The sequence below is a fragment of the Perca fluviatilis genome, chromosome 14, assembly GCF_010015445.1.
Source record: "Perca fluviatilis chromosome 14, GENO_Pfluv_1.0, whole genome shotgun sequence".
Taxonomy (NCBI): domain Eukaryota; kingdom Metazoa; phylum Chordata; class Actinopteri; order Perciformes; family Percidae; genus Perca; species Perca fluviatilis.
This window is the reverse complement of record NC_053125.1, coordinates 3,072,611-3,100,292: the sequence shown is the minus strand read 5'-3', so window position 1 is coordinate 3,100,292 and position 27,682 is coordinate 3,072,611. Positions and strand designations below refer to the sequence as shown.

The 27,682-nt window shown below is 44.2% G+C and overlaps 1 protein-coding gene across 3 annotated transcripts in view; it reads right to left on the bottom strand.

The window, feature by feature from the left end:
- Positions 1–27,682, bottom strand: part of afap1 (actin filament associated protein 1) — a 152,587-nt gene that overhangs the window by 8,642 nt on the left and 116,263 nt on the right. For 2 of the 3 annotated variants that reach the window (XM_039822795.1, XM_039822794.1), the window contains exons 7-13: positions 23,935–24,021; positions 21,746–21,821; positions 5,994–6,146; positions 3,523–3,734; positions 2,763–2,908; positions 2,349–2,463; positions 1,693–1,935 (exon numbers count right to left, since the gene is read on the bottom strand). In XM_039822795.1, coding sequence (XP_039678729.1) covers positions 1,693–1,935; positions 2,349–2,463; positions 2,763–2,908; positions 3,523–3,734; positions 5,994–6,146; positions 21,746–21,821; positions 23,935–24,021 — 1,032 coding nt within the window. The remainder of the gene's footprint in view (positions 1–1,692; positions 1,936–2,348; positions 2,464–2,762; positions 2,909–3,522; positions 3,735–5,993; positions 6,147–21,745; positions 21,822–23,934; positions 24,022–27,682) is intronic. The other variant, XM_039822796.1, reaches the window with a different exon arrangement.

Here is a 27,682-nt window from a genome sequence, read left to right as displayed (position 1 = left end):
TCAAGTCAAATATTCTATATGGCTTTAATAGAAAAATGTATTTTGAAGCATCGTGATGCATCGAGATATCAAATCGAATCGCTGACCTGATAATCGTAATTGAATCGGGAGATCAGTGAAGATTCACACCTCTAGTATCAGGTATCGGGAGCGATCAGAATCCACTCTTAAAAGCTTGACTGGAACATGTCTATTTGGAGCTGAAGTGCATGATGTGTGTTTCCATAGACTGGACATGGTAATGATTTCAGGCCCAGTCATGGTGATAATCAAATTCCTAAGAACTACAGCAGAGGGGGAACACACAGGCTGATGGGAAAGAGAGGTGGCCAACATCAACACCTTATCTGCGGAGTCCCTGCATGCTCCTGCAGGATTAATAAACAGAATGTCCTCTTTCCCTCAGCCAAGTACCTCTCACTTTCACTTGTTCACAGTCGAACTACTCCTTTGGGATACACAAATCTTTCAGCTCCAGTGTTCCCCCCAGGAAATGTGTTAGCAGAGTTGTTAAGCATCACTTCTCTTTTTGTCAACACATTTTGATGAGAATTGATTGCTGATGCAAATGACACAGACTTACTGACATTAAAGCTGCAATAGCTCACTGTTTTGGTTTTCTGATGAACAGCAAGTGTACTCTACCTGCTCAGTGCCAAACAGCACACACAGTTAGCGGCTAGCTGGTGAACATAGGGGAGCATTTAACAGCTAAAGAGACATATTTCTTAGGAGTTGGTGGAGCTGAAAGGAGAGGGACTATTATTCATCAGGTGGGCACAAACATGACTCCAAATGGAAGAACATTTTATGTAGGCAAATATTTTCTGAGACCTTATACAGCTACAACAAATGAAGTTGATAATATGGTGATTGTAGGTACTCTGGCCACCCACACTACAGTCATTTTTTCTGTGTGCTTCATACAGCGTGTTTCCCAGACAGCATAAGCACTGATTAACGATCACATTTTACTTTGAAGTCTGACCATATCTCATACTGTATATATTGTGTATCAGCTCCTAATGGAAATTAGTCTATATGATGTTATCACAGAGATATTGTATGTGTCCTGATATTACAAATATGTGACTGTCCAAATTAAACCAATGCCTGAATCTTGCAGCGAAGAGAGCTGTTTGGCTGCTTTTTCTCAAGATGTTGGGACGTTTCCCCTCACGTGTGGCAGAGGATGTCTTGACATATGATGCTGGCTTTGTGAACAAATCTTCATTCATAATCCACGGTGCACTTAGTGAGGAAGATCCCTCTTTCTCTCCCTCCCCTCCTGAAGCTGTCCGTGATTCTGTATCACCTCCCAAACACTAATTCGACCATTGCAGAAGTGTTCCTTTAAACATTTATAGGCCTATTAGCTATATGCTGTTGTTCTTGTTCATGTCATGTCAAGTCATAATATTTTAGTGCTTCCATCAAAGTCACAGCGCATGACTTTTACAAAGTCATACAGAGAAATATTTTTGGAGAAGAAAGGACTTTTTCTTCAGTTATCAATCCATTAAGGAACATAAAAAAAATCCATAACTGAACATTATCTGGTCATTAACTGTAAATTATACATATAGATGTTGACAAAGGAAAATCACTTAAATTACACACACAACACGGTGAATTATAGACCAAGCATAGAAAAGGCAAACAGTGAGGGTTAGGGAGCAGAGTGTTAGTCACCTGAGCAGTGGCTTTAGTTTTAGTATCAGCAGTGAGGAACTTAGAAGAGATTTTAGAAACAGGGCTTTTGTAGTGACTGGCAGAGGTGGAGGAGGAAGAAGTAGAAGAGGAAGACTTGGGAGGAAGGCGAGTGTCCTGCTTTGGCGAGGGCATGTTCTCATAGAGCTCAGTGTTCTCATAGTGCAGCTCCTCTTTCAGCTGGCGCCCCCCTGTGCTGGGACGGGAGTACTGCGCCTCCGGGTCCTGGGTTAGACCGGACAGGCATGCAAGCAAGCAGAGAGTGGGCGGGAGAGGAGAGGAGAGCGGAGAGGGAGAGACATAATACATAACAGAAATAAAAAGCTCAAAGGAGGTGAGAAAGGGAGAGATGATAGCAGTGTAAAGTTAGTAACACTACTCTGCTATAGCAAATGTCATTACAATATAAGACTAAAGGTGCTACATGTAATGCAATAAGTCTAGTATGATGTAATAAATAAATCATACTAGGGGTGGGTGATATGGGTTGTTTCCCCAAGCAAACAGAGTTTGAGAACGGAAATACACAGAGAGTGGAAGGTGAGGGACATCTGGCGTGTCAGGCAATTATCATGGAAATGTACTTCTGTTGATCCAGACTATGTATGTGTATCAGCGCTGAGCAGGTGAGTCCTTACCATTCCGTTAATGGGTACATCATCATAGTGCAGAGCCATACCAGTGGGGCAGGCGTAGCCGTTGACTGGGTTGTCCAGGTACGGGTTAGGAGAGACAGCACGCTTACTGGTGAAACTGGGAGGAGAAAACATAAAGGTTCATTCAAAAGAATGCAAATTTCTTTAATAAAGAACTTCTAAAAACCTCTTGTCTACCACAGTGCTCAAACAAACACAGTAGTCTATAAACTACACTGTACATGGAGCAATAACAGCAGTCTACATCGCATTTTACACAACTGTGACAGTCACAAGGACAATGACGCCATGGAAAAAAGCAAGGTTCACTATATGAACCATTTTAATGCTAAAGAGAAAACAAAAGCTTGTCAGATTTACGTTTTCATCACTAGACGAAATGTGTGCGTCCCTCACCAGAAGGACTGCTTGGCCAGCTGGATGACATTGGCGGTGGTCTCGACGTCAATGTAGTCGTAGTGCAGGGTGGCAGGGTCGGTGGTGGAGCCGGTCTCAGCCAGTAAAATCCCCAACCAGCGCCCCATCTCCTCAGAGGACGAGGCCTGGAGGAAAACACAGATTGGCCAAACCAAAGTTGATAATATTAATAATAAGCATCTTATAAGGCCCTTATTACCTATTAACTAACGATTATTACAAGGACCTTAATACAAAGCGTTCCCCAGTTTTCTATTTCATCATTAACTTTAAATTATACACTAATAGTTTCTTCAAATTTAGACCTATTTTGGTTTGTAGGAACTGGCCACTTATTACATACTAGTATCCATCAAAGGTTCAGTAATGGTATGGTTTTACAGGGATCAGATAGCAGAGGATAGCATGCGGACTACGTGAGGAAATAGAATCAAAACAAACAAAATGGCAAATGGAAGTTAACAGTACCAGTCAAAAGTTGGAAACATTTTCTCATTCAAGTGAATGGTAAAGTGTGTCCAAACATGTCACCGGTGGGTGGAGACCTTTTACCACATGAATAATAATAATAATAATAATAATAATAATAATAATAATAATAATATATTCCCTGGCATTTCGGCCTCAGTTAATGGTTGACAGTCGAGTGTTAGTTGCTGACTTTAACACAGGAGTACACATCTCCTCCTATACAGAATCAAATAGACCATCCCAACAGGATTCTCTGAATACAGCTCACCTCCAGGACAGCGACCTCCTGGCCGTTACGCAGCAGGCGGAAGGCAAAGGGATGTTTGTGATCCAGGCCGGGGCTGACCTCGCAGCCTCCGAGGGGCAGTGAGGCGATGTGGCTCTTCAGGTCGTCTCGGTCCTTATGAAGGAGCAACTGGTTGTCTTTCAGGCGGCACCAGCGCTCCCTCCAACGGTTATTGGACAACACGTTCAGGTAACCTGTCGAGCAGAGCAAATACAGTCAGAAAAACAAAGTCAGAAAGAACTCATTCATTTAACAATATTAATCTCTGTTTATAACATGATTTATGGGTGCCATTTTCAGCAGTAGCTGCCCAATGTATTGTATTGTATGGTTTACTGGTCCACCTTTCCCAACTGCCTACCCACGCAGTCCCTTTCAGGGAAGTTATGCTTGCACATATACCCACATATACATTTTGCAACATGACCCCACATAAATTGCAACAGCAACTCTTTCAACTGACAGTCTCATACAAGTCTCCTCTATCAGATATAAAAAGTTCTAAGAGATCTAAGTGGTGGAAAGTATTAAAAAATACTGTAATCAGTGTTCAACTTTCCCACTAACAGATATCACCATGAAACTTCCCCAGCTGATTATTTACATTAAGACAATTAGTTTTCTCAACTTTTATGCATAATTATGCAAATCAGACAAATTATCTAATTAAATGTGCTAATTTGCATAAATAAAGGTGTTTCTTAACCATACCCTCGCTACACTTTTTTGCTTAATAAACATTTGTCAGATTTTCTGTAGCAATATGTGGGAGATTAAGCTTAATTATTCACCATTTATTTCCTCACAAAATGCTTGTACAAATACTGAAAGTGATGTGGCACGTGTGCATTGCAACAGCCTGTATTGGACATTGTTGTCTTCTGTGGCACTATGAATCTATTAAACCACATTTGTTTGGCTGTGCTGCAAAGAGATACACCAGTTGATCTTCAACTTTTGCATTTTTACAAAGTAGCCTCTCAAGGCGTGATTACTGCCCTGAACAGTCACAGCTTGGGCCATTTTGAACTCTGGGACCAAATTATTAAAATTCACTTGCTGTTTTTCCCAGTAACCACAGTAAAGGCATTAGTATGCTTTAGACCAGAGGGCCCCAAACTTCTTTTCACCACAGACCATTTTGAATTCACTGTGGAGTGGCCAACTGGATGCGTGTCATTGGCAAGTTTAATTGTTCTTCCCACCCCATCAGTAGATAAAGTTAGACAGGAAGTCCACATGCCTGTGCACAAATCATGGAAGTCTTAGCTGGGGTGTTTCTATTTATCATACTAACACACAATAAGCCAAAAAAACAGAAACCATTTATATTTGTATTTGATTGTGGTTATACAGATAGATCACTCAGCAACACAGATTCCATGTACTGTTGAATAAATGGGGTTGACGACTTTAATTTCAAATCAGGGTTTTATTGTTGGGGACGTGGCAGGGAGTCAAGAGGAAAAATGCAGCCCAGACTGCGCCAAGTTTATGTTAATTACTATGAAAATAGTCTCTAAAGTTATATGATTGCTATTGAGCTCTTCTTGGCTGGTTGGAAATAATCAGAAGCATGTTACTGGTGCACATCCCAGGGGGTGGGAACCTCTGCTTCAAACACCTTCTCTTCAGTGTTGCCAGCTATTTATAATTGAAAGCAGCTAGCACTATCTTAATAAGGTAGCAGGTAATGTCATATTGCGGACGTCATCCCGTCACATTAGCATAGCACTTGACTGTGGCTGTAATACCATTATCCCCATACATGGTGCGATTTTCCGAGGGGGATGCGTAGGATTACCCCCTTTCTGCCTCTGTTGAATTACTTTTATCTTATTTAAGTGATCAGTGCTACTTCATAAATAGACCATTACTGTATTATGTACCTAAAATAGAAGTATTTTAAACTAAGTAAAGCGCTGTAACGTGAACAGTGCCATATAACGATAAAATCCGAGCAGCAGTTGCTGGTTGTATTTAGCCGCTACAGAGCTCCAGGACGCTGGCTACCAGCAGCAGCTGTTTAGCCGCCAATAGGTGACTGTGAGCCGGCTACAGGCACCGCCATATGATGGTCCTTTCAGGAGCCGTGGTAGTGGAGTTTAGCCAGAAAATGTTGTGCTATTTCATTTGGAGATTATTTTACATTGAATATTGAAGTTCATAAATAAGTGTTTTGGCATGGCTGGTCGAGTGGCTCTATATACATGGTATTGGAAGGGGGATTTAATTCTTGCATGTTTTGTTGTGCATGATCAAACCCGCACCCGCACGTATACAATAAATTGCATTAAGGCCGAGGTCTTCAGTGGGGATCAGCCCTGCCTTTGACTGTAGTCATTGGGAACATGTAGAAACACGTTTTCCTTAAGAAAGGAGTGGTTTGATGACACATTTGTTTGAAGCATACAGAGACCTTAAGGATAACAACTTTAATGTCTTTGTCTTACCACATGTGGGTACGTCTTCTTCTGCTGACGAGGTCTGCTCATCTGTGGACGGCTTCTTCTTACCCAGACCGATGATTTTAGTGATCTTCTTCCCTGCTCCCTTCCCCACCGTCCCAGTCTTCTGCTCCGACTTTGAGCTCTTCTTTCCTTTTCCTAAGAGAGAAAGAGAGAGACTGAGATTCTGAATTGAATTCATAACTTATTTAAGTTATGAAAGGGAAATTAGTAAAACACTGTGTAGTAAAGTCTTTCTTGAAGGACCCCTGCAGACTTAATGTGCTCCACCGTCATTATCTAAACATGGAAAACTACTAAGAGAGATGTTACGTGTTCATTTATGTTGATTCAATTATGTTTGGATGCTTTTGTAATACTGTATGAATAGAAAGAGCAACTGTACATTCTAAAACAAACCATGAGATAAGTTGCATTCGGTTTAATCAGACCATTGTGGGTTCTAAAGCTCTTTGTTGGTGAATTAGGTTCAGTTTGGAATCCAGCATCCCCACTGGTCCGGAGACTAGTTTCTTTCCGAAAAGAGAAACAAGAGAAAGAAAGAGAGGTGAATGACTGTGCACATTCTGCTGGAAGGAGGTTTTAAGAGGATATGTCTGTGTGTGTATGTGTGTGTGTGTGTGTCTGTGGAAATAGCTTCTTCTACTTGGCTTACTTGTATAGAGACTGTGACGAGACGTATGAAATGTGAGTGTATGAGAGAGAACCAAAGTGAGAAAATGAAAGACAGAAGAAGAGAGAAGAAAGAAAGTGTTGGTCAAAAAGATGTGATTGCAAACATAACAGATAACTGATGTCAAAATGCCAAGACGGCTAACACTGAGTGTCTGGAGTGAGTGATTCTAGACACATGCACACAGAAATAACTAGTAACGAATAGCAGTCCAAACTTATAAGGTAATGATTTTAAAAATGTAAAAAAAAAAACAGAAGTGTATGTATTTTTATATTCAAAAATAATTAAATACAAAAATGCGTAAATTTCTGTTTTAAAATGTTTTCCTCATGTCCAGTAGGCAACTGCCTTAATTAATAGGAAGCTGTCTGCACTCTATTTCAGTCACAGGTTTTTTTTTTCTCAGAATAGAGAAAGTATACAAACACACAATGCAGGCCTGAAGTGAAAGCAGACAGACACACAGATCTTTCAAACATTTAAAAAAGGAGGAATTATTCTGTTTCCTTTCAGGAGATGACGAGGAGGAAAACTGTGATTGGGTAAATTTGTTCCTAGTAAATTAGCTTTTTTGTTTGCAGCCATGGAATGTGGCTGATTAAGCGGACAAGAGGGTTTCAGACTCGATGAGAGAATGACTGAAGTAAGACCAGATGGCTGCGGCTCAGGAGGTACAACGGTTGTCCACTAAGGAATGTGAAGGTGGGTGGGTGGTTCAATCCTTGGCCCCTGCAGTCTACATGTCAAAGTGAACCCCAAAACTGGCAGTGTTCTATGAATGTTTGTCCCTCCCCAGTTGATGTAGGTACCGTAGCACCTTGTATTACCATACAATGCACTGAGTGGTTGCTAAGACTAAAAAAAGCCCTTTATAACTTCAGTCCATTTGCCATAATGTTTATTTCACTTCGTTATGTTTACTGGATGACAATAAAAGGTAGCAGAGATGTCTAGCTTACAACTTTAAGTGATCCAAAAATAAACTCACATAGCTGATAATAATAATAAGTGTTCTTATTCAGATTGACATCATGTGACAGTTCTTACGTGGTCTAATATAGATGTAACGATTAACCAGTATGCATCAGAAAACACACGCGAAGAGTCAGAGATACAGTTTTGTCAATATACAACCACAGATCCAAACCAAATTCTGTCAAATTGGTAAAAAAGCAATGTCTGAATAAAAAACCCAATCTCTTCTACCACACACAATGCTGCTTGAAAGATTGGATTTACAGTCTGCAAAACGTGTAGCTGTACCACAAATCCAGCTATTAATTTAGGAAGGCAAGGTGGACACTGGTGGGAAAGTTTTAAAGGGGTGATAGAATGATTATATAGGGTATTTCACACTGTTCCTTATGGTCTCCTAATGGGGTATGTAACATTGGTTGGGCTGAAAATGGCCTGGTTGATATTTTACTGGCCCTTATGAAGCTCAGCGCAAATTCTTTCAGGAAGACGTCATTACCCCAGTCACTACTCCATTCTTAAATCAAATCAGCTGTTCAAGAAGTGACGTGTCAGTTAAACCAATCAGACTCAACCACGAGATTCAAGGGCCAATCACAGCCTTACAACTCTGCTTTAAATCTGTTCTCTCCTTGTGCTGTCAGCTGTCGTTTCAGGCAAAGCGCTCGTCTTTTGTCTGTCGGCCGGCTTCATGGATCACTTTCCCTCTCTGTTTGGTGTGGTTATTTTGGTGATCGCTATGTCGGATTCCGAGCCTGCTCTCGCTTCGGACCCGTTTCCTGTACTCTGCTCTTCGCCGGAGGCGATTCCTGGTTCTCCGGACGGCGTTCGCAGGAGCTCGCGGCTGGCTTCGCTGCCCGGCTCCCGCTCGGATGGGTCGGAGTTGCTCCTTCGGCGGCTCCGTGATCGCGGCGTCGTGCCGGCTTCGGGTTTGCCGTCTCCTGAGCTCCGCGAGCTGGCCGTCCAAGTCGGGTGCGTCTCGCCGGATCCCTCGCCCGCCCGCGCCCGCCGCTCCTGTGGCTGCCCGCGGTCGGAAACGGACCAGGAAGGCGGATCCCTCCTTCGGCGCACCCGCGAAGACCCGCGGCGCGGGTTCCCTGGGCCGCGCTGCTGCCCTGGGCCGCGCTGCTGCCCTGGACGTTCAAGTGGGTCATCGGACACAAGCCTCATTCTCGCTTCTCTCCAGTCTCTGGCCGGCTCGTTGCGATTACGATGGAATGCACGCACTAGCCGTTGCTGTTTTCTCTTCCGCTGCGCTGGTATCGCGCTCGGGCTCTCTCACTTCAGACGGCCCGCCGGCCCAGGCCGACGCTGCCTTTTCTCTGACCGCTGCTGGCTCCGTCCCCGGTAGGCCTTACATTCCAGCTTCTGCCAATATTTCTGCCCGTCTGCGTGCTAACATTTTGCAGGGCAAGGACGTCAATTTGGTGAGCTTAATTTTGCCTTCCCCCGAATGTGACCAATCTGTCGTTTCCAGGGTGGGGTTCTCCGCCGTGCTTAAATCTGCGGACCCTCGGCTGTGCAAGGAGCTTTCCATTGGGCAGTTTTTGGTTGCTTTCGGCATTTTTCGAGATGTGATTTGCTCAGTGTACCCGGAACGGCGGCAGGAACTTGATTCCTACCTTGCTCTGATTGGCGATCTCAACTTGAAGTATGGGAAGAACTTTTTCTACCGCTATCACAAGGCTTTCTCTAGTAAGGCGGCGCTGCACCTCGCTCGGTCCAATGTCCGGCTGGACTGGTCCGTCGTGGATCTCGAGCTTCTGGTCATGCTGGTGGGGGGTGCGCAGGTTAATTCCTGTGCCACCTGTGGAGTCGCGGGCCACGTGGCTTCTCTGTGCCCTATGCTGCCGTTTCGCCAGGTCCCCGGCCCCTCCTCTCGGTCTCCTCGTCCCCGTTCCCCTCCCGACACTGCTGCGCAGGGCCGCCAGGTCATTATGCCTAACCAACCTCCCATTTGCAATAACTTTAATGACAATGTTTGTACCTTCCCCAATTGCATCTTTCTTCACGTCTGCAGCTACTGCCGCGATGCCCACCCCCGGTCTGTCTGCCGTCTGTCTGCCCGGCGGCCGCCTCGCCGCAGCTCAAAGACATTTTGACTGTTCACCCATCCACTCCATTAAAACTGTGTGCATTGGCATATGAACTGTCTTCGCATCCTGATTTGGTGTTTGTTGATCACCTTCTCACTGGGCTTTCCCAAGGTTTTCGGGTGGGCGTGCTTACAGCGCCAACTGTTTTTTCGTGGTTGTAATCTCCTTTTCCGCCACTTCCGATCCCGACACAGTCTCTCGGTTGTTGGCGTCGGAGGTGGCTAAGGGCTATGTCATTGGGCCGTTCAGTTCTCCTCTGTTTTCCCTGTTTCGCGTCAATCCGATCGGCGTCGCTACAAGGAAGTATTCTGGCAAAAAGCGGTTGATCTTCGATTTGTCCGCGCCGCATAACGGGCCTGTTCCCAGCATTAACAGTCTCATCCCACTAGCCCCCTTTTCTCTGCACTATGCCACCGTCGATAATGCCATCAACCTGATTAAACTGGCTGGGGTGGGCGCTTGGCTTTCCAAGGCCGACATCACCGACGCTTTTAAAATCGTGCCCGTCCATCCTTCCCAATGGCCTCTTTTCGGTGTTAAGTGGGACTCAAACTTCTATTTCGGTGTGCGCCTGACCTTTGGGAGCAAGAGCAGCCCTTGCATTTTTAATCACGTGTCGGAGGTATTTTGCTGGATCCTGCTTAACAGGGTGAGGGTGCCTTCGGTGCTTCATTTGCTGGACGATTTTTTGCTTATCGACCCCCCCTCATGATAGCTCAGGGTCGTCTCTGGGGAAGCTGCGGAGCTGCTTTCGTTCCCTTGGCGTTCCTTTGTCTGACGAAAAAACTTTAGGTCCTGCCACGCGCCTGGAGTTTCTCGGGATTACCCTCGACTCCGTCGAAATGCAAGCGTCTCTCCCGCTCGACAATTACATGACGGAGATCGCTGCGTCTTTTTCGACCGCCATTTCCATACCCAAACGCCAGTTGCTTTCCCTTTTGGGCCACCTAAACTTATTCCTCAGGGGCGTTCGTTCATATCCCGGTTACTGGATACGGCATCTTCAGTTTCCCAACTGCAGGATCTCGTATCCCTAGATGACGGCTGCCGTTCCGATTTGCGGTTTTGGGCTCACCTTCTCGAACATTGGAATGGTGTTTCGTTTTTTTACGATGATTTGGTGCATTCTTCTGACTCCATGCTGTTCTTCACAGACGCTGCCCCTTCTGCCGGGTTCGGTGGATTTTTTCAGGGGCAGTGGTTCGCAGGTCACTGGCCTCCCACCTTCTCCCGGCTTGATTCGTCGGCCTTGCATGAGATTTACCCCATCGCCGTAGCTTGCCGCGTCTGGGGCCATCAATGGCAGCGCAAACGTATCTCCGTTTTGTGCGACAATCGAGCGGTCGTCGACATCATCAATAGGGGGCGCTCTTCATGTAGTGCAATTATGCCGTTTGTGAGAAGCATCACCTGTGCTGCCGTCATGCACAATTTTCTCATCACTGCCCGTCATGTTCCCGGTCATTCTAATGGTGTGGCTGATGCTCTGTCTCGTTTTCATTTTCAGGCCTTTCGGCGCCGGTGCCCTTACCGCCTGCCCTTCCCTGTCACTTTCGCCTTCTCCAGGAGCTGGCGCTGTATTGAACCTATTGCCCCTACGTCCTTATCTAGATTCCTCTAGGGATTATATGAGAAAAGGCTTGGCTGCGTCTACTTTGAGAACCTATGATTTTGCTTGGCATACCTTCTGTTTCTTTTGTGTTTGTATTTCTGTTCCTCTTAAACCCGTTCTTACAAGCAGCATTTGTGCATTCATTTGTTATTGTACTGACAGTCGCAAATTTAAGTTGCAGTATACTCGAGGTTTGCTCGCCGGCGTTCAGTTTCACATCCGCTGTTACGACCCGTCGTTTCCGAGCATTTTTTCTAATCAGGCCGTTAAATTGCTGCTGAACGGCATTTCCAAGTCCCATCCTTCTCCCCCCGATCCGAGGCAGCCTATCACTCTCGGTATTTTGCACGCTATGGTCTCGGTTCTTCGGGCGGGGGTGGTTTCTCCCTACGTTGACTCCTTACTGGAGTCCATGTTTTTGCTGGCTTTTTATGCCTGCCTTTCTCAGATGCGGCGAATTTACTACCCCTTCTAAATCTTTTAACCCTGATAGTGATGTCACTTTTTCTGATTTGGCTTTTTATCCTGGTCATTATCGCTTATCTCTCAAACATTCTAAACGCGGTGGCGCTTGCTCAGTCCTCGTCGCCCGCACTGATACTTGTTTTTGTCCCTTCAAATCCATGCTAACCTATTTACGGTTATGAATTTCCACCCCGGCAGGTATGCCGTGATTCGTCCTGCTGGTGCAGGGTGTGGAAGTGGAGCTAATTCCTATATGTCGTGGTAGGGCTCAGGGGTTCGTATCGCTTATGTTTGAGTAATTACTAGAAATGTGTTTTCAATGTTTAGTCGGTCGATCATTTCTTACTTCTGTTGCACGTTTCTTTATTGCATATTTTCTTGTTATATTTGCCAATGCCGGCCTGAGTTACCGATGCCGGCTGGTGTTGCCGATGCTGGCCTGACTTGCCGATGCCGGCTGGTGCGGCCGATGCCGGCTGATGCGGCCGATGCCGGCCGGTGTTGCCGATGCGGGCTGGTGTTGCCGATGCGGGCCGGTGTTGCAGATGCCGGCATGACTTGCCGATGCCGGCTGGTGCGGCCGATGCCGGCTGATGTGGCCGATGCCGGCTGGTGTTGCCGATGATCGACTTCCCTGATGTATTTTGCCTGCTGTATTAGGTATGGATCGTTGCATTAGTTTTCTACTTCCAGATCCATGGAGGTGCCGTGTTATGCCAGCCTGATTTGCCGATGCCGTCCTGTCTTGCCGATGCCGGCCCGATTTGCCGCATGTTGGCGGATGAGTTGCTGGTGCGGCCAATGCCGTGGGCCGGCCGATGCCGGCTGTGTGGCAGATGCCGGCTGATGCGGCCGATGCCGGACTGTCTTGCCGATGCCGGCTGGTGTTGCCGATGCCGGCATGACTTGCCGATGCCGGCTGGTGCGGCCGATGCCGGCTGGTGTTGCCGATGACCGACTTCCCCGATGTATTTTGCCTGCTGTATTAGGGATGGATCGTTGCATTAGTTTTCTACTTCCAGATCCATGGAGGTGCTGTGTTATGCCGGCCTGTGTTGCCGATGCCGGCCTGTCTTGCCGATGCCGGCTGGTGTTGCCGATGCCGGCCCGAATTGCCGCTTGTCATGCCTCCGTGTTTGCCTTTCTGTGTTACTCCGTGCCTGTGCTGCGGGAATTATTTGCTTCCGTTTTGGGGGTGTATCACTTAACCGATATTTTTATTTTCAGATCCGTTGCTGCAAGAGGTAAGCCTTAATGTGTATATGCTAGTTTGTATGTAGCCTCTACCGTTAAGAATGCATGTTACAGTCTACATATTAAATGTGTTATATCTATAATCTATAATTCCCGTCACGTTTTGGGGGTTATGTTCCTATTCCCTACCCCTTTAAGAAGATTAATTCGTCCAATCTCCAAAAGACTTTGTACATTCAATATCATACAGTTGTACAATAAATATTTTTGCATATCTGCAAACGAAGTCTCTCCTGATTGAAATGAAGCTCAGCGCAAATTCTTTCAGGAAGACGTCATTACCCCAGTCACTACTCCATTCTTAAATCAAATCAGCTGTTCAAGAAGTGACGTGTCAGTTAAACCAATCAGACTCGACCACGAGATTCAAGGGCCAATCACATCCTTACAACTCTGCTTTAAATCTGTTCTCTCCTTGTGCTGTCAGCTGTCGTTTCAGGCAAAGCGCTCGTCCCTCCTCCTCCCTGCCTCCTCCGGTAGTTGTGTTTCTCCTGGCTGACCGCTCCGTTGCCTCTTCGGTCCAGTCTCTGGTCTCTTCACCGCCGCCACCAGTGTCTGGACTCCATCGGGGGTTATGTTCCTATTCCCTACCCCTTTAAGAAGATTAATTCGATGGAGTCCAATCTCCAAAAGACTTTGTACATTCAATATCATACAGTTGTACAATAAATATTTTTGCATATCTGCAAACGAAGTCTCTCCTGATTGAAATGCATCCCTGTGTTTTGGCCCTATTTGTAACAAGAGCTTTTCTTCCAAATATGGTATGGTCATGAATATTTAGATGAGCTGCGCGCTGATTGGTTGAGCGACTTGCCATACGCAGACATTAGAGAAGCGACAGAATCTCATATTCCAGACACTGCAATGTTTCATTACCAAATTCACTTCTGAGACTTTTTTAAGCGAGAAATCAACTAAATAAAGCTGAAATATGGGCCGTTTTACAAAAATTGATGGCTAATTGCAAATTTGGTAAGACGTGTCGGACTTTAGGAGCTCCACACAGTCTAACAAAAAAACCAACGCCCCTCCCCCCCCCCCCCAAAAAAAAAAAATCTTTTTTTTTATAAAACCCAAACACCCCCCCCCCCCCCCCCCTCTATATTTTTTTTTTTTTTTTTTTTTTTTTTTTCCCCCCACTTATATAAAAAAAAAACCCCCCCTCCACACATTAGAGAAAAACCAACCCCCCGCCCCACAACCCCTTTACCCCACCCCACCCAAAAAAATTAACAAAATTCTTATAAAGCTAACCGTTGTGTCCGATTTGATTTTAAGGCATTTTTATGAACGCGAGGCGTCTTTGTAGGACGAGCAGCTGCTTGCTATATGTCCCATTCATTACAATGGGGAAATACCGCAGCTAGCTAGCTACAATGTCGCCATAACTAAATTATATTTACAGTTTGAATTTCGTCATGCCACTTATACAACATCATTCCCTAATGTCTTATAAAGCTAACCGTTGTGTCCGATTTGATTTTAAGGCATTTTTATGAACGCAAGGCGTCTTTGTAGGACGAGCAGCTGCTTGCTATATGTCCCATTCATTACAATGGGGAATAACCGCAGCTAGCTAGCTACACTGTCGCCATAACTAAATTATATTTACAGTTTGAATTTCGTCACACCACTTATATAATAGGGTGACCAAACGTCCTCTTTTGCCCGGACATGTCCACTTTTTATATACTGTCCGGGGCGTCCGGGTTTTTTTTTTTATAAATTCATGAAAATGTCCGGTTTTCACTGTTTTTCATGGGACCATTAAGCGTGTACTTAAATTGACTGGCGCTTTGCACACAATGCTACGGTACTTTGTTTTGTGACATAATTCCTGAGAGGCTGCTTTGTGGGCGGCTCTGCGACGCGTACATACCCAGGGACCAGAGCAGACAGGGACCAGAGCAGACAGGGACCAGAGCAGACAGGGACCAGAGCAGACAGGGACCACAGCAGACAGCGGAGCAGCATTGCACACAAGATGCCGAAGCGTTGTCTGCTAAAGATTTCCCACCGTGGTCAGAAAACACAGGGGAGACACTTTGTTTCTCTCACTATGACTCTAAAGTCGTACTCGCTCGCCGCCACTCTCTCACTTAATTCTCCCTCACTCTATCACCCACTCCCCACACACACAGACTGCCGGCTCGACACACACACCAGCACAAGTATTAACATCAGGCTACGGCCGAGCTCTGCGTGGAGCCGGCGTACAACCATAAAATAACTTGTCCGGTCCAGGCGGAGTGCACCATGTGCAAAGCTGGCACATGCGTTTCAGTGTCTTTATTATTTATCTTATTACACTGAAAAGGTATTAAGAGATATTTTGTTGAAGCTGGATTTTCTAACACAGAAGAGGTCATATTTACAACATTATTTCATATTATTTATTTATTTTAAAAGAGATATTATTTTGTTACAGGTTGTTACAGATTTTATTTTATTACAGAAGTTATTTTTGCACCATTGATGCATGTTCATTAACCGTTAATTAAGCCTGTCTGAATTTGTGTCTCGAGGTCGGGCCGAGTGTCCTCTTTTTTTGGAATCAAAATATGGTCACCCTATTATATAACATCATTCCCCAATGTCTTATAAAGCTAACCGTTGTGTCCGATTTGATTTTAAGGCATTTTTATGAACGCAAGGTGTCTTTGTAGGACGAGCAGCTGCTTGCTATATGTCCCATTCATTACAATGGGGAAATATCGCAGCTTGCTCACTTTCGCATAACTAAAGTATATTTACAGTTTGAATTTCGTCACGGCATGTATAATACAGGTTCCTCAAGGTCTTACAAAGCTTAGCTAACACTTGTCCGATTTCGGATTTCAATTGAATGTATTTTTGTGAATGTCAGAGTTAGGAGGAGGCTAGCTAGCTCTCATTGATGGACTCCATCTCACCGCGGCTCTATCAATGAGACTCGCGGACAAGAGGCGTTTATTTCCCCGATTGTTTGTTTAAATAACTCAACACACATACCCATTATAAGATTTACTGGAACCTGCGGGCTGCGGTAAAAGATTGCAGGCGTAACAAGCTCGCTGACACTGCGGTCAGGGCGATGATGTAGCAACCCAGGCAGCACCAACACCGGCACTAAACTCCGACACACAGTCGGAGAAAATTTGCAATTAGCCATCCATTTTCGTAAAGCGGCCCATATTTGAGCTTTATATGGTTGATTTCTCGCATAAAAAAGTTTCAGAAGTGAATTTTGTAATGGAATAGCAGAGATCTGCGTGACCTAGCTAGATTCAGAAAACTACCTGATCTCAGGTCAGTTGTGTAGCCTATGTAAATGTTGGGGCGTGACTGTTCTCTTAATACACCCATGGCTGTGACAAAGGTTCCGGTTTTTGGGAGGTTGACGTCAACTTCCAGCTTTGTTGAGATTCGCCCGTTTTCAGCGGCAGTTTCAAAATATGAGATTTTCATAGTAAAGGGGTGTCAATGGGATTTTGAGCTTCTATGTATGTCCTATTTACCCACCGAACTGTCGTTATTCAACTATGAAAGGGTAAAATCGGTTTTGCATTCTATCACCCCTTTAAGCTAGCATTAGCTGCTAACGCTACTTATTGCACACTGGCCCCTGACTACTCCCAGTTGAAGAATATAACTGAAACCATAAGCTTTTGTATTTAGTAGGGTTGCTGAAGTTACTAGGGATGCACCGAGTATTCGGCCACCGAAAATTTTCGGCCAAAAATGGCCCAAAAGGGCATTTTTCGGTTTTCGGCCGAAATACTTTTATCACCGAAACAATACGGCCGAAATGTTGTGATGACGCAAACGGAAACCGCGACCTGCACGTGTGTCAGTACCCGATCCGTTCCACCTGCAAAGCGTCTCCAAAGCAAAGAGGTTGAGACGACCACGGAGTGAAAACAATGAAAAGTACGCTCTTAGAGTCTGTCAGCACACGTTTCAGTGAGATCTATTCAGATCCTCTGCACTTCATCGCGACTGTACTTGATCAGCGTTATAAAGACCATTACTTGGATGCGGAAATAAAGCAGGGCGCACGAGAAATGATCCAGGCCGCGATGGATGCGGAGAACCCGCGTGGAGACGGAGCGCGCACGAGGCAGCGCCCAGCGCAGGAGGAGATCAGAGCGCAGAAAAAAAGACTCGTCTCTCTCACCAGATGAGGGGCATGCACCCTCGTTGTCTGATATGTTCAGTGAAATCCTGCAAGAAAGTGCCTCAAATAATAATAATAACAATAGGTAAGCTATTCTGTTCTTAGGCTACTATATACTGTATGTGACTATCAGATTGTAGCCATATTTCTGCTAGATATTTTTTTTAATTTAACTTTAATATTAATTTATACAATTGCAATGCCTTGATTTTAGTAAAGTTAGTACACAGTCATAGCCATAAATGCAATGGTACTAATAATTGGCATAATTTCTTTCGGTGTTTCGGTTTTCGTTCTTGGTTTCCTCTTTTTCGGTTTTCGGCCAAGAATTTTCATTTCGGTGCATCCTTAGAAGTTACCACATTGATTTATTATTATTATTCTTCATACTGACTCTGGAAACAAGGTAAACAATACCCAGTCAGCAGTATTTCAGTGAAAAATTGCCCTTTCTTTGGGATCTATACATTTCTACATGTAACAGGCCAGAAAGGTCAAGACCTCCCTGGAGAAGAACGCAACAATTTGATATGATTAAATTCAGCTCATCTGGGAGGTCGTTACTGATCCCATTTCTACACTCCCCATAGTTTCACAGCAATGACACATAAACATGTCAGAGTCCATGAATCACAGCTCTGTGCTAACTCCTTAAAACCCAACTGGATTTCAAAATTAACTGCTAGTGGGAAATCTGTTTCAGACATTATGTTGGAAAAATAAACTAATCTTAACAAGGAAAAAAAAAATAGGTGTTACATTTTAGTTGACAATCCAAACAACTGAGCTGACAAGTAAAATGAAATTTCTCTCCCCACAGAATTTTGCCTGCTGAGCAAACAAACAGTTACTAATCAGAGACTATTTCATCCGTATCTCTTTGTTTTGGCGTCTGGTTCAGCAAGGGAAGACCATCTCAGTGTACAACCCATGTTAAAGGAATCCAGCAGCTGCAATATCTCAGGATTCAGAAATGGGTCCAAGTTGAGAACAATTCAAGATGTCCTACCCCTCATTTAAATTAACTATTGGTCTTGTGCTTTCGGGCTGAAATTAATGGTATTTACAACACAGCACTGGGTGACTGCAGTGTTTTATGAAGGGGATTTCCATCTATAAAAAAAACCTAACCATTCACATATGTTGAAACATCATACAAATTTGATTAAAAAAATCTCAACTTATGGTCCAATAACTAACTTTGTCAGGAGCTTTCAACTATATCATGCAATCTTTGTAGTTTGGTTATTTGTGCTGAAGACTGATTTGATGAGAATGTATAATACATTTGAGTCCATCCTCACCTGCTCCATGACCATCTGGTACTCTGCTGCCTCTGCTAAGGACAAGGGCAGACTGCAGAGTATCATCTGCTCTGCTGAGAAGGTGATTGGCTACAATCCGCTGTCTCTCCAGGACCTGTATGCCTCCAGGACGCCGAGGCCGGCAGAAAAGATCGGGGCCGATCCCTCCCTTGACACATTTTTTTTTCTAACACTCCCAGGGTCCGAAATTAACACTTGCCAGACCTGCACGAAAAAAAGTCCACAGCGGTCCATGGCGAGGATGTCTGAGCCTGTCTGCACTCATCCCCCCCGCCTCTTCTCATTAGAGTGGCGATGTGTCCAGCAGAGAGCCACGAGCACAAAAAGAGCAGCTTAAAATGCAACTTTCTCGTGCAAAGTTAGCACTAGCACGTTAACTAGCAGTTAAGAAATAGATTGTTTACCCTATTTTTCTTTTATCATGCAAAACGTTTTGAATAACTTTTTAATTTCTGTTTTAATAATATTCCTTAACTGATAGTACAACATTGTACGAACAAAATTCTTATTGTTCGTTAACGGTTAAATGGTTAATCATTAACTTCCCTATCAGCAGGACTTGCAACCCCAAGCAGAAAGTTTTATGTGATGTATGTACACAATTAAATATTTTATATATGCTTGGCCGGTGGACTTTTTAATCTACCTGCCAACTTGGCGAGTAAAAAAGTTAATTTCGGACACTGAAAACTCCCCTCTGGCAGGATGCTGCGGTTTATCAGAACCAAAACATCACGTCTCAAGGAGAGTTTCTTCCTGACTACAGGGGGCCTTATCAACAAGGCCCACTAACGCAGTCGCTTCCTTAGAAGTGTTCCCTACTTGTCAATAAGAGTTAAAAGCTTTGAAAAAAAAGCAAGTAAGTGGACCTTGAATTGTGATTTTCTGAAACTCCAATTATTACTGATGCCACTATATCAGACGATAGCGCAGCCTGCCGCAGACAGACCCAGATCTGCTTTGCTGCCCCCTTCGACCTGCCGTCGGAGCTCCCGGGGCAGCAGGGTCTCCGGGAGAGCCCCGTGCAGCCTGATTCTGCACGGTAAAACTGAGATCCCAGTAGCACTAGTTTCACAGCGGAGCATTCAGGTCCAGTCAAAACGATGCAGCTTTCAGCGGCAGCCGGGTGTGTGAAATCAGAGGGGAGTTGACTGCTGGAAGTAAAGAGGTTTTGCCGCTGGTGATATTCCTTTGGCGCTGGCTAAAACCTCTTTGGGGGGCGCCAAAGATTTCTTGACGACACAACAGATGCTACAACATTACATTTTCAGAATATGTTACCAATCTATTCCTTAGAAGTTCATATTTGAAGTATCTATGATTTATTTTGGACCACACGAGTGGTAAGCCTCTCTTTGGTGGTCTAAACATAAATACATGGCTGTTACTGTCTCATTTAGCGCCTTAGCTCATTTTACGGGAAGGTCATTTTCTTTCATAAAAGGTGGAACTTTTCTGATGGTAGTAGAAGCGAGGCGGACTGCTTCTGCTTTCCAACGCAGTGGAAAACCCTGCAACATTTTTTTGTGTAATTCCCTTGAATTACATAAAAAAAATGTTGCAGGGTTTTCCACCGACATCTTTCCTGTTGCCTCTACATGTTCCCTTATCCATGATCGCTGTTGTTGCTCATTTTAAAAAGGACAATTCCGGCGCAAAATGAACCTAAGGGTTAATAACATATGTGTACCGAGTCGAACGTTCTCTGGGATCTGTTTTCATGCTAATCGAATGAGTCTCTAGCTTTAAACAAGCTCTGCAAACGGGTGGTTAGCTGCTAAGGCTAGCTTTCGGTGCAGATGGTAAATCGCTATTTTATACCACTAAAGGCGGTTACACACCAACCAGACGGCCAACCGTTGGCAGAAAAGCCAGTCGGACTGATCAGTCTCCCCGAGTTGGTCCAAAAAGTGCCTCAGAACACACCGAAGAGACGAGACGTAATACGTCTCCATAACAGCAGGCGCCGCTAATGTTGCCCAAAAAATGAAAACCGGCAGCTGATTGGACGAACGCGTCACGTGGGTTTGTTTTCTCCGGAAATTCAAAGCCAGACTGTCAGAATACGATCTCATATTGTACTAAAATAGTTCACTGAAACGGGTTTCTGAAAACATTTTAAGCGAGAAATAGGCCATGCAGTTGCTGAATCTGTCTTAATTTCACATCAACAAAGGTCAGTTTAAAAGATTTTCGTCAGATTTTGAGAGACTCTAGTCACGCTCATTCCGCTCGCCATTTCCGGGTCGGGACGACTGCCCTGTCTTCGTCTGAGGGGCTGTCGGCCTGAACACGTCAGGTTCGGCCAAAATGAAGGCCGACAGCCCCTCAGACGGACGACGGCATGGGACACACGGACCACACACAGTCACCGACCTCGCCAGACTGTCCAACGGCCGATTATCGGGTTAGTGTGTTAGTGCCTTAACAAGGCTCAAAATAGCACCACACTTCAACGGTAACATAATGAGGGTCCCTACATGTAAACCGAAGCATTGACAACTTTGTAAGTGTACAGACATAAAGATAGTTTATAAAGACATGTTTACATGCGGGCGCCATCTTGGAAAATAGTCATGAGCAGTCGAATCACGAACGCTGTGTTTGAGCTATGTTACTGGTTACTGGTTGCACGGCGTTCGTCGTTCGACTGGCTGTGACTGTTTAATAAACTGTCTGTACACTACAAAGTTCTCAATGCTTCAGTTTACATGTAGGGACACATTATGCTACCGTTGAAGTGTGGTGCTATTTTGAGCCTTGTTAGTGGTATAAAATAGCGATTTACCATCTGCCCCGAAAGCTAGCGTTGCAGCTAACCACCCGTTTGCGGAGCTTGTTTAAAGCTAGAGATCCATTCGATTAGCATGAAAACAGATCCCAGAGAACGTTTGACTCGGTACACATATGTTATTAACGCATAGGTTCATTTTGCACTGGAATTGTCCTTTAATTACCCAGTTCTTCTTGTGAGTTTAATTAACCACAAATCTTCATTTTCTACGCACCAGAAAGTTTTCCCACAAAAGTCCTTCCAGACATTTGGTATTCATCACAAAAAGTGATGAAAAACTCTCATGAACTGGAAGCAACTGACTTACTTCTGTTAGCAACATATGTTTATTTCCAAGTAAATATTAAAGATTATGAGTTTATTGCTGCTGTGTAGTCTTACCTTGGTCCTTGCAGTCGCTGTGTCCGTTCTCATGAGGGGCTTCACCGTCGGAGCTCGGTCTGTCACACGATGCCTTCTGGCAGTTAGGGAGACCATACAGAAGAAGAATGGATGCACAAGAAGGTACAAAGTGAACAAAACTGTACTTTCCAGAAAAAAGACTAACGGAATAATGCACACAGCTGTCCAATTACATTGTAAAAACCCGTAAGAGCATCTGCAACATGTTAGAGATGAATAATTAGGCGGGGCTGCGTTTGCTGTGCCAAGTTGGGAGCAGTTTGTCATTAAGGAGCCTCTGATAGAACTCATTTTCCACCACTAAACATACATGCACACACATATGCAGCCGGTACAGTATGTCTGCAGCGGTATGTTACCAGCTTTTCCCAATGAAAAACCAATAAGACAGTGTTTTCCCATCAGCCAAACAGAATATATTTTAGTCTTATTTGGCAAACAGCTTTTCCCACCCCAGCCCTTTGTGGGGATGCACCAATTCTGGGCCAATGCTGATGTTAAAAATAACAATTTGGCCGATACCGTTTTGTTGTTATTTTTTCCCCTTTTGTTACTGAGAAACGAAGAAATCATTTTAAGAAATAGGCTAACTGAAGTGTGTTAAAGTCATCACACATCTTTCAGTACTACAAAATATTTTGTTAAACAAATAAAAATTAAATGTTAAGACCATTACAAAAGCAATATTAATATATTATCCTTAGAGAGAGTAACACTGCAGTGAAGCTAAGCATAGTCACACGAGCTAGCAGCTCATGCATGTGTGTGTGGAGGTTGTAGATTTTGGGGAGACAGACGTCAGCAAAATGATGACTGGGCTGTGTGTAGGCTTGAACAGTTGGTCATCTAACGCGATGAACTCCATCACCTCGTTAGTAATCCATTCAGATTTGACGCTGTCCATGGGGGATTTTTTCCCCCCCTTTCTCAATGCTGTGGTCTCCCCGACACGGTGTAATACTCCCACATGGCCCACATTTTCTTTTACTGTAAATAAACGGCCCCCTTTGACCTCTTACATTATACGTCAGCGTCGTGTCCAGTCAGTGGCTTCTTCGAATCAGCAGCTGCAGTAGCAGCATATGCTAGCAGACTGTTGTCCGAGTCGGACCGCAAAACAACACACAAACATCTGCCACTGCAGTCGGTGAGCGCCATCTTATTTGCCAATATGCTGATGGCAATCAACGAGGCAAATTTACCGATACCAATGTCCTGTCAATGCATTGGTGCAGGTCTAGCCCTTTGTCTTGAGAACTAACTGAAAAAAAACCAACCTGGACCAGAGGAGAGGACCAGGCAAAGGTATTAGGAGAGAAGGTGCACTTTACAAACTACAATTCGTCTTGTGTGCCTTGTTCTAAACATTAAAGGGTGACAATACTGTTGAAGATTTTCATCTCATTCCTCGTTGTCAGAGTGTGATTACAAAATCACCACAACACATGTTAACGATTACTAGCCACAGCTGATATACAGTAATGTGCTGCTCGCAATATTTGTCAGCTCCAGCTGAAGGTAAGAACCTGTACCAGAATGTTTTGTTTACATTGCTTTTTGCTACAAAAACAGAGCAGGAAAGGAAAAGGATTCGAGTATAGCAAATCTAGCCAACCTGGAGCCACATCCAAGATGGAACCAGCCATAGGAACCATATCCTACTACAGAAATAATCATTTATGGGAATGTACAACTTAAGATATAAAAAGAAGTGAAAAAAATCACTGCAGACCCTCTGTCCCTCTCTTTCCTGAATATGAACTTCTGCCATCAGTCAGAAGAGTCCGTGTGCCGAGATGTAAAACAAACAGACTTAAGTTATCGTTTATCCCAATGACTATCAAGCTGCTGAACTCAATAGGAAATATTAGCACAACAGAGCAAAAGTGCAATAGATACACCAGCACTTTTTGCACTTTAATTATTACAGTCACTTTTTAAGATGCCGTATTGTCTGTACAGTCATGTGTCCTTCCTTTATGTCCTAAGATGCTTCGTTGATCTTATGTTATCTGCTGTGATCTTATGTTTATGTTGATTTTATGTTGATTTTAAAATGTTTTTTCTGTTCTGCACTATGCCCAAGACAAATTTCCCCTTGGGGACAATAAAGTGTATTCTATTCTATTCTAAGATTACAGCACTGATCAGTGTATGTGTGTGTTTACCTTTTCCAGTTCAGGTTTGTGCACTGGTGATCCAGATCCAGCTCCATCCAGGTCTACACCCCCATTAACACAAACCTCTCTCATCACCTGGAAAACACAAGGCAATACAGCATTAGCTTATGAGGCTAACGGAAAGTCCCCACTCATCCTGATCACCCTGTCTAACCGTGATCAGAAGACATGGGTGGATCCCTTATTTAAAAATCCTAAAATATTTCCTCACACCATTGCCGCATAATTAAGCAGCTGATTGCTTCAGCCTGGGAGGCATGCCTGGGGTAATGCAGGCCACATGTACACATGTGCTCAACTCCACTCCCTCCTCTCTCATATCCCATCATGCTACTGAATGGAAGCCAAGGGATCATAAGGCAATACAGAGCATGCAGTGGAGAACCTACAGGAGGCAAAGAGCAAGCATGCATGTGAGGCAGGGGCCGATGGAGGGGCGGGGGTGTCTGCTACACACATTAGACACCACAGAGTTTTACAGTGTGCATGGAATCCTTATTGCAATAAGGTCTAGTAGGGTGGAATGAGATCTGCAGGTCTCTGGACGGGGCGCCAGTGTGCATTACCGTGACCTCGCTGGATCTGGCAACGCAGCATCAGATCGGCCAATCAGAGGCGTGTGGCAGTGACAGGGCTGTGTGGAGATGAGTGGTGGGCAGCGACACACACACACACACACACACACACACACACACACACACACACACACACACACACACACACACACACACACACACACACACACACACACACACACACACACACACACACACACACACACACACACACACACACACACACGTCATCTCCACGAGCATTTTGAAGCATCTCTTGCCGTGCAGAACTCCTCAGCTCATTGGTTTTGGCTCAGAGGGAGCATAATTGGGTTTTGCGGTGGAAATGACAGACTGTGGCTCCATGGGTTTGGCTCAGAGAGCAGCTCAGAGGCTGGAGAGTGGGACAGACTGCAACATCATGTCTATCTTCCACTGGAGAGCTACGTTGGCAGATGGGTGCTATGTAGGTCTGATGATGTACTACAAATCAAACTTGAGGAGGTAGTGGGGCTGTGTGTGGTAGTCTTGGGTGCTGAAACACTATATTCAATAAAAGAATATGCTGGTGATTGACAGCTACTCTTGCATGCTTTAGATATTGAAGTGGTTTTTATATATATTCACGAAGCCTACATGCACAGAACTTTTTTAACCAAAGTGTAGTGAAGATGTGAAAACATATTGTATTCCAGTAACAGAACAACATGGTTCAAAAAAGTATTTGATGCCTCTACCCAGTTGAGATATATTTGTCAAAACATCAAAAAAACTGATTCAGTCTTTATAACCAACCATTATTAAGAGCTTTACTCATGTGACTGCATATAGGGCTTTTTGTTGGACGTAATTCGGATAATTTCCATAAAAATGGTTCTGCATGCTCTCTGGGCTCGGACCATTTGCCCTTGGCTGCACTTAGCATACACAATTGATCCGAGAGTTTTCAGTGATTTTTTAACCATCCTGCCAGAGCCGTCCCAAAATAAATGTTGACCGTCTAAAATTTAAAATCTTAGTTTTTCTACAGTTAAAATCATTCAAAGTGACCTTTAACACTAGAACCACCAGAGCCGACGCCATTGGCATTTGTGATTCAAAAATGTTAATCATTCCGTCATTGTTCTTGCCATGTTTCCCTCCTGCCCTGACTTATTTCTGGCTCAGTAACATGGGGTGCGTCAATCAGGATCTGTAAGCCCCCCTCCCAATGATTTTTTTTGGGGGGGTAATTCCAATGTATCATTGTTTGAGTTTTGTGCTGTACGTTTTATTGTTGAGTTTGTGTTTATCTAAAGGCCCATCGAGGGACACCATTGAAAATGAGCTTGAGAATAAATGCTGTGGTAGGATGTCCATGCACTGTCAGTGTGCAGTAAACAACAATGATGCACTCGGGGTTGTAGAGAAGCCGTTTAAAAGCACACTTGAGCAGATAAGCTGTGAATACACAAACTCACTTTTCCCAAAATTTGTGCAGAAAAAGAACAAGAAAATAGAAGTTAAGAGGGAAGATATTACATCAGCCAGAGACAAAGAAAACCAGGTCACACTGTAGCAGAAGGCAGAATAGATATACAATACATACAATAAAAAAGGCAATGGAAAGGTTGAGGAGAATGAAGTAAGGACACAATATAGACATGGGTATTCCATAAACACATCATTAGCAGACAACATCTGGGAGAATCATTAGTGTAACTAGCAGGCTTTGGGACATATCTTAGCTTTCCCTTTCATTACTCTTTCTCCTTCTTTTTCCTTACTTTGCTTCCTCTCCCCTTCCTTTTTTGCTCAGTCTTTACCAGCTCTTCCTATTTCCGTCTCTCATCAAGAAATCTGTATTTCCATTATCTAAAATCGGTAATAAGAAATGCAAGGACTGTTATTGAAGTTGTATGCCTCTGAGAAGAAGGTGGACAGAAAATAAGAATAGCTGGAGAAAAAGAGTTCATGGGACAAAAGAGAAAGTGAGGGAATAATAAATAAATGAATGACTGCTGAATGCCTGATGGTCCCAGCAACACAATCTCCAAACGCAGACACGCTACTACACCATCTTACACACCGTGGAAACAGACTGCCCTTGTGTTATCAGTTCAATATGTTTCCAATATCCAAGCACCTGACTAAATACGCAAAGAGAAACAGTTGCTCCAAGCAACAATTAGTGCAGTCGTTACCAAAGTGTGGCTGCTACAGAGATGTGTATATTTTCACGGCTCTGGTTGCGACTGCCTGCAGATACCTTGGCCCCGACCAGGTTACCTACCTCAGCTCATCAATAAACAACTGCTAATCACACTGCCAAACACATAATTAAATCAAGAAGAAAAACACGAACTGTTTTAATCTTTGTTTTTTGACAGCCGTAAACAGGAAATAGTTGAAATGACAAAAAAGGCTGATGAAAGCAGACAATGCTAATAATAAGATTGGTGTTTCCATCAGTGGTCTAAGGGCCAAACTTGCTCCACACTTTATTCTTTAACAAGACCCTCGGTGAGTAATGACAAAAAAAAGGGTGCCTCAAAGTGCGAGTCCAAGAGCCTGTTGGTAAAACTGTAGCACAGGGGAACTGAGTTGGCAGAGGCTAGCAGGCAGAAATGGTTACACAAATAGCATAACACAAATGGATGAGGAGGGAGCTTTAAATAGCGCACATTATGTAGTCACGGACAAACAAGGAATTCCAGAAGATTCTCAGAAGAGTGAGGAAGAGGTGAGGAGGAAGAAGGGGCTGTGGGCTTTCCTTTGAATTCAAAGACCAGATGAGGCTAGTCTTTCCTCCGGTGATTGAAATTGAAAGAGCCCAGAGGTGCTGGCTCCGCACCAACAACAAACGGATGCAGGGGTGGACTATTTGATGTCGGGAGGGAGGGTTTGTTTTGCAGACTTGTCGAGTAGCCAGAGGGAAAGATCAGAGAGAGAAAGAGAAGACGGGGGGTGGAGAGGCATTGAAAGAATGTGTGATGGTCAGAGAGAGAGGGATCACAGGAGGATTACAAAAATCTTCACATCTGAGTGAAACCAGCAGAACCACCTGTCCATAACAAAGCACCTAGTCATACAATGTCAGGAAACAGGCCGTCCTGGAGAACAAAAGCCAAGCTCCTCTCATACTGACAGCTAAACCCTTTATTTTTCAGTACTAGCAACACAATGGAAGTTACACTGCATCT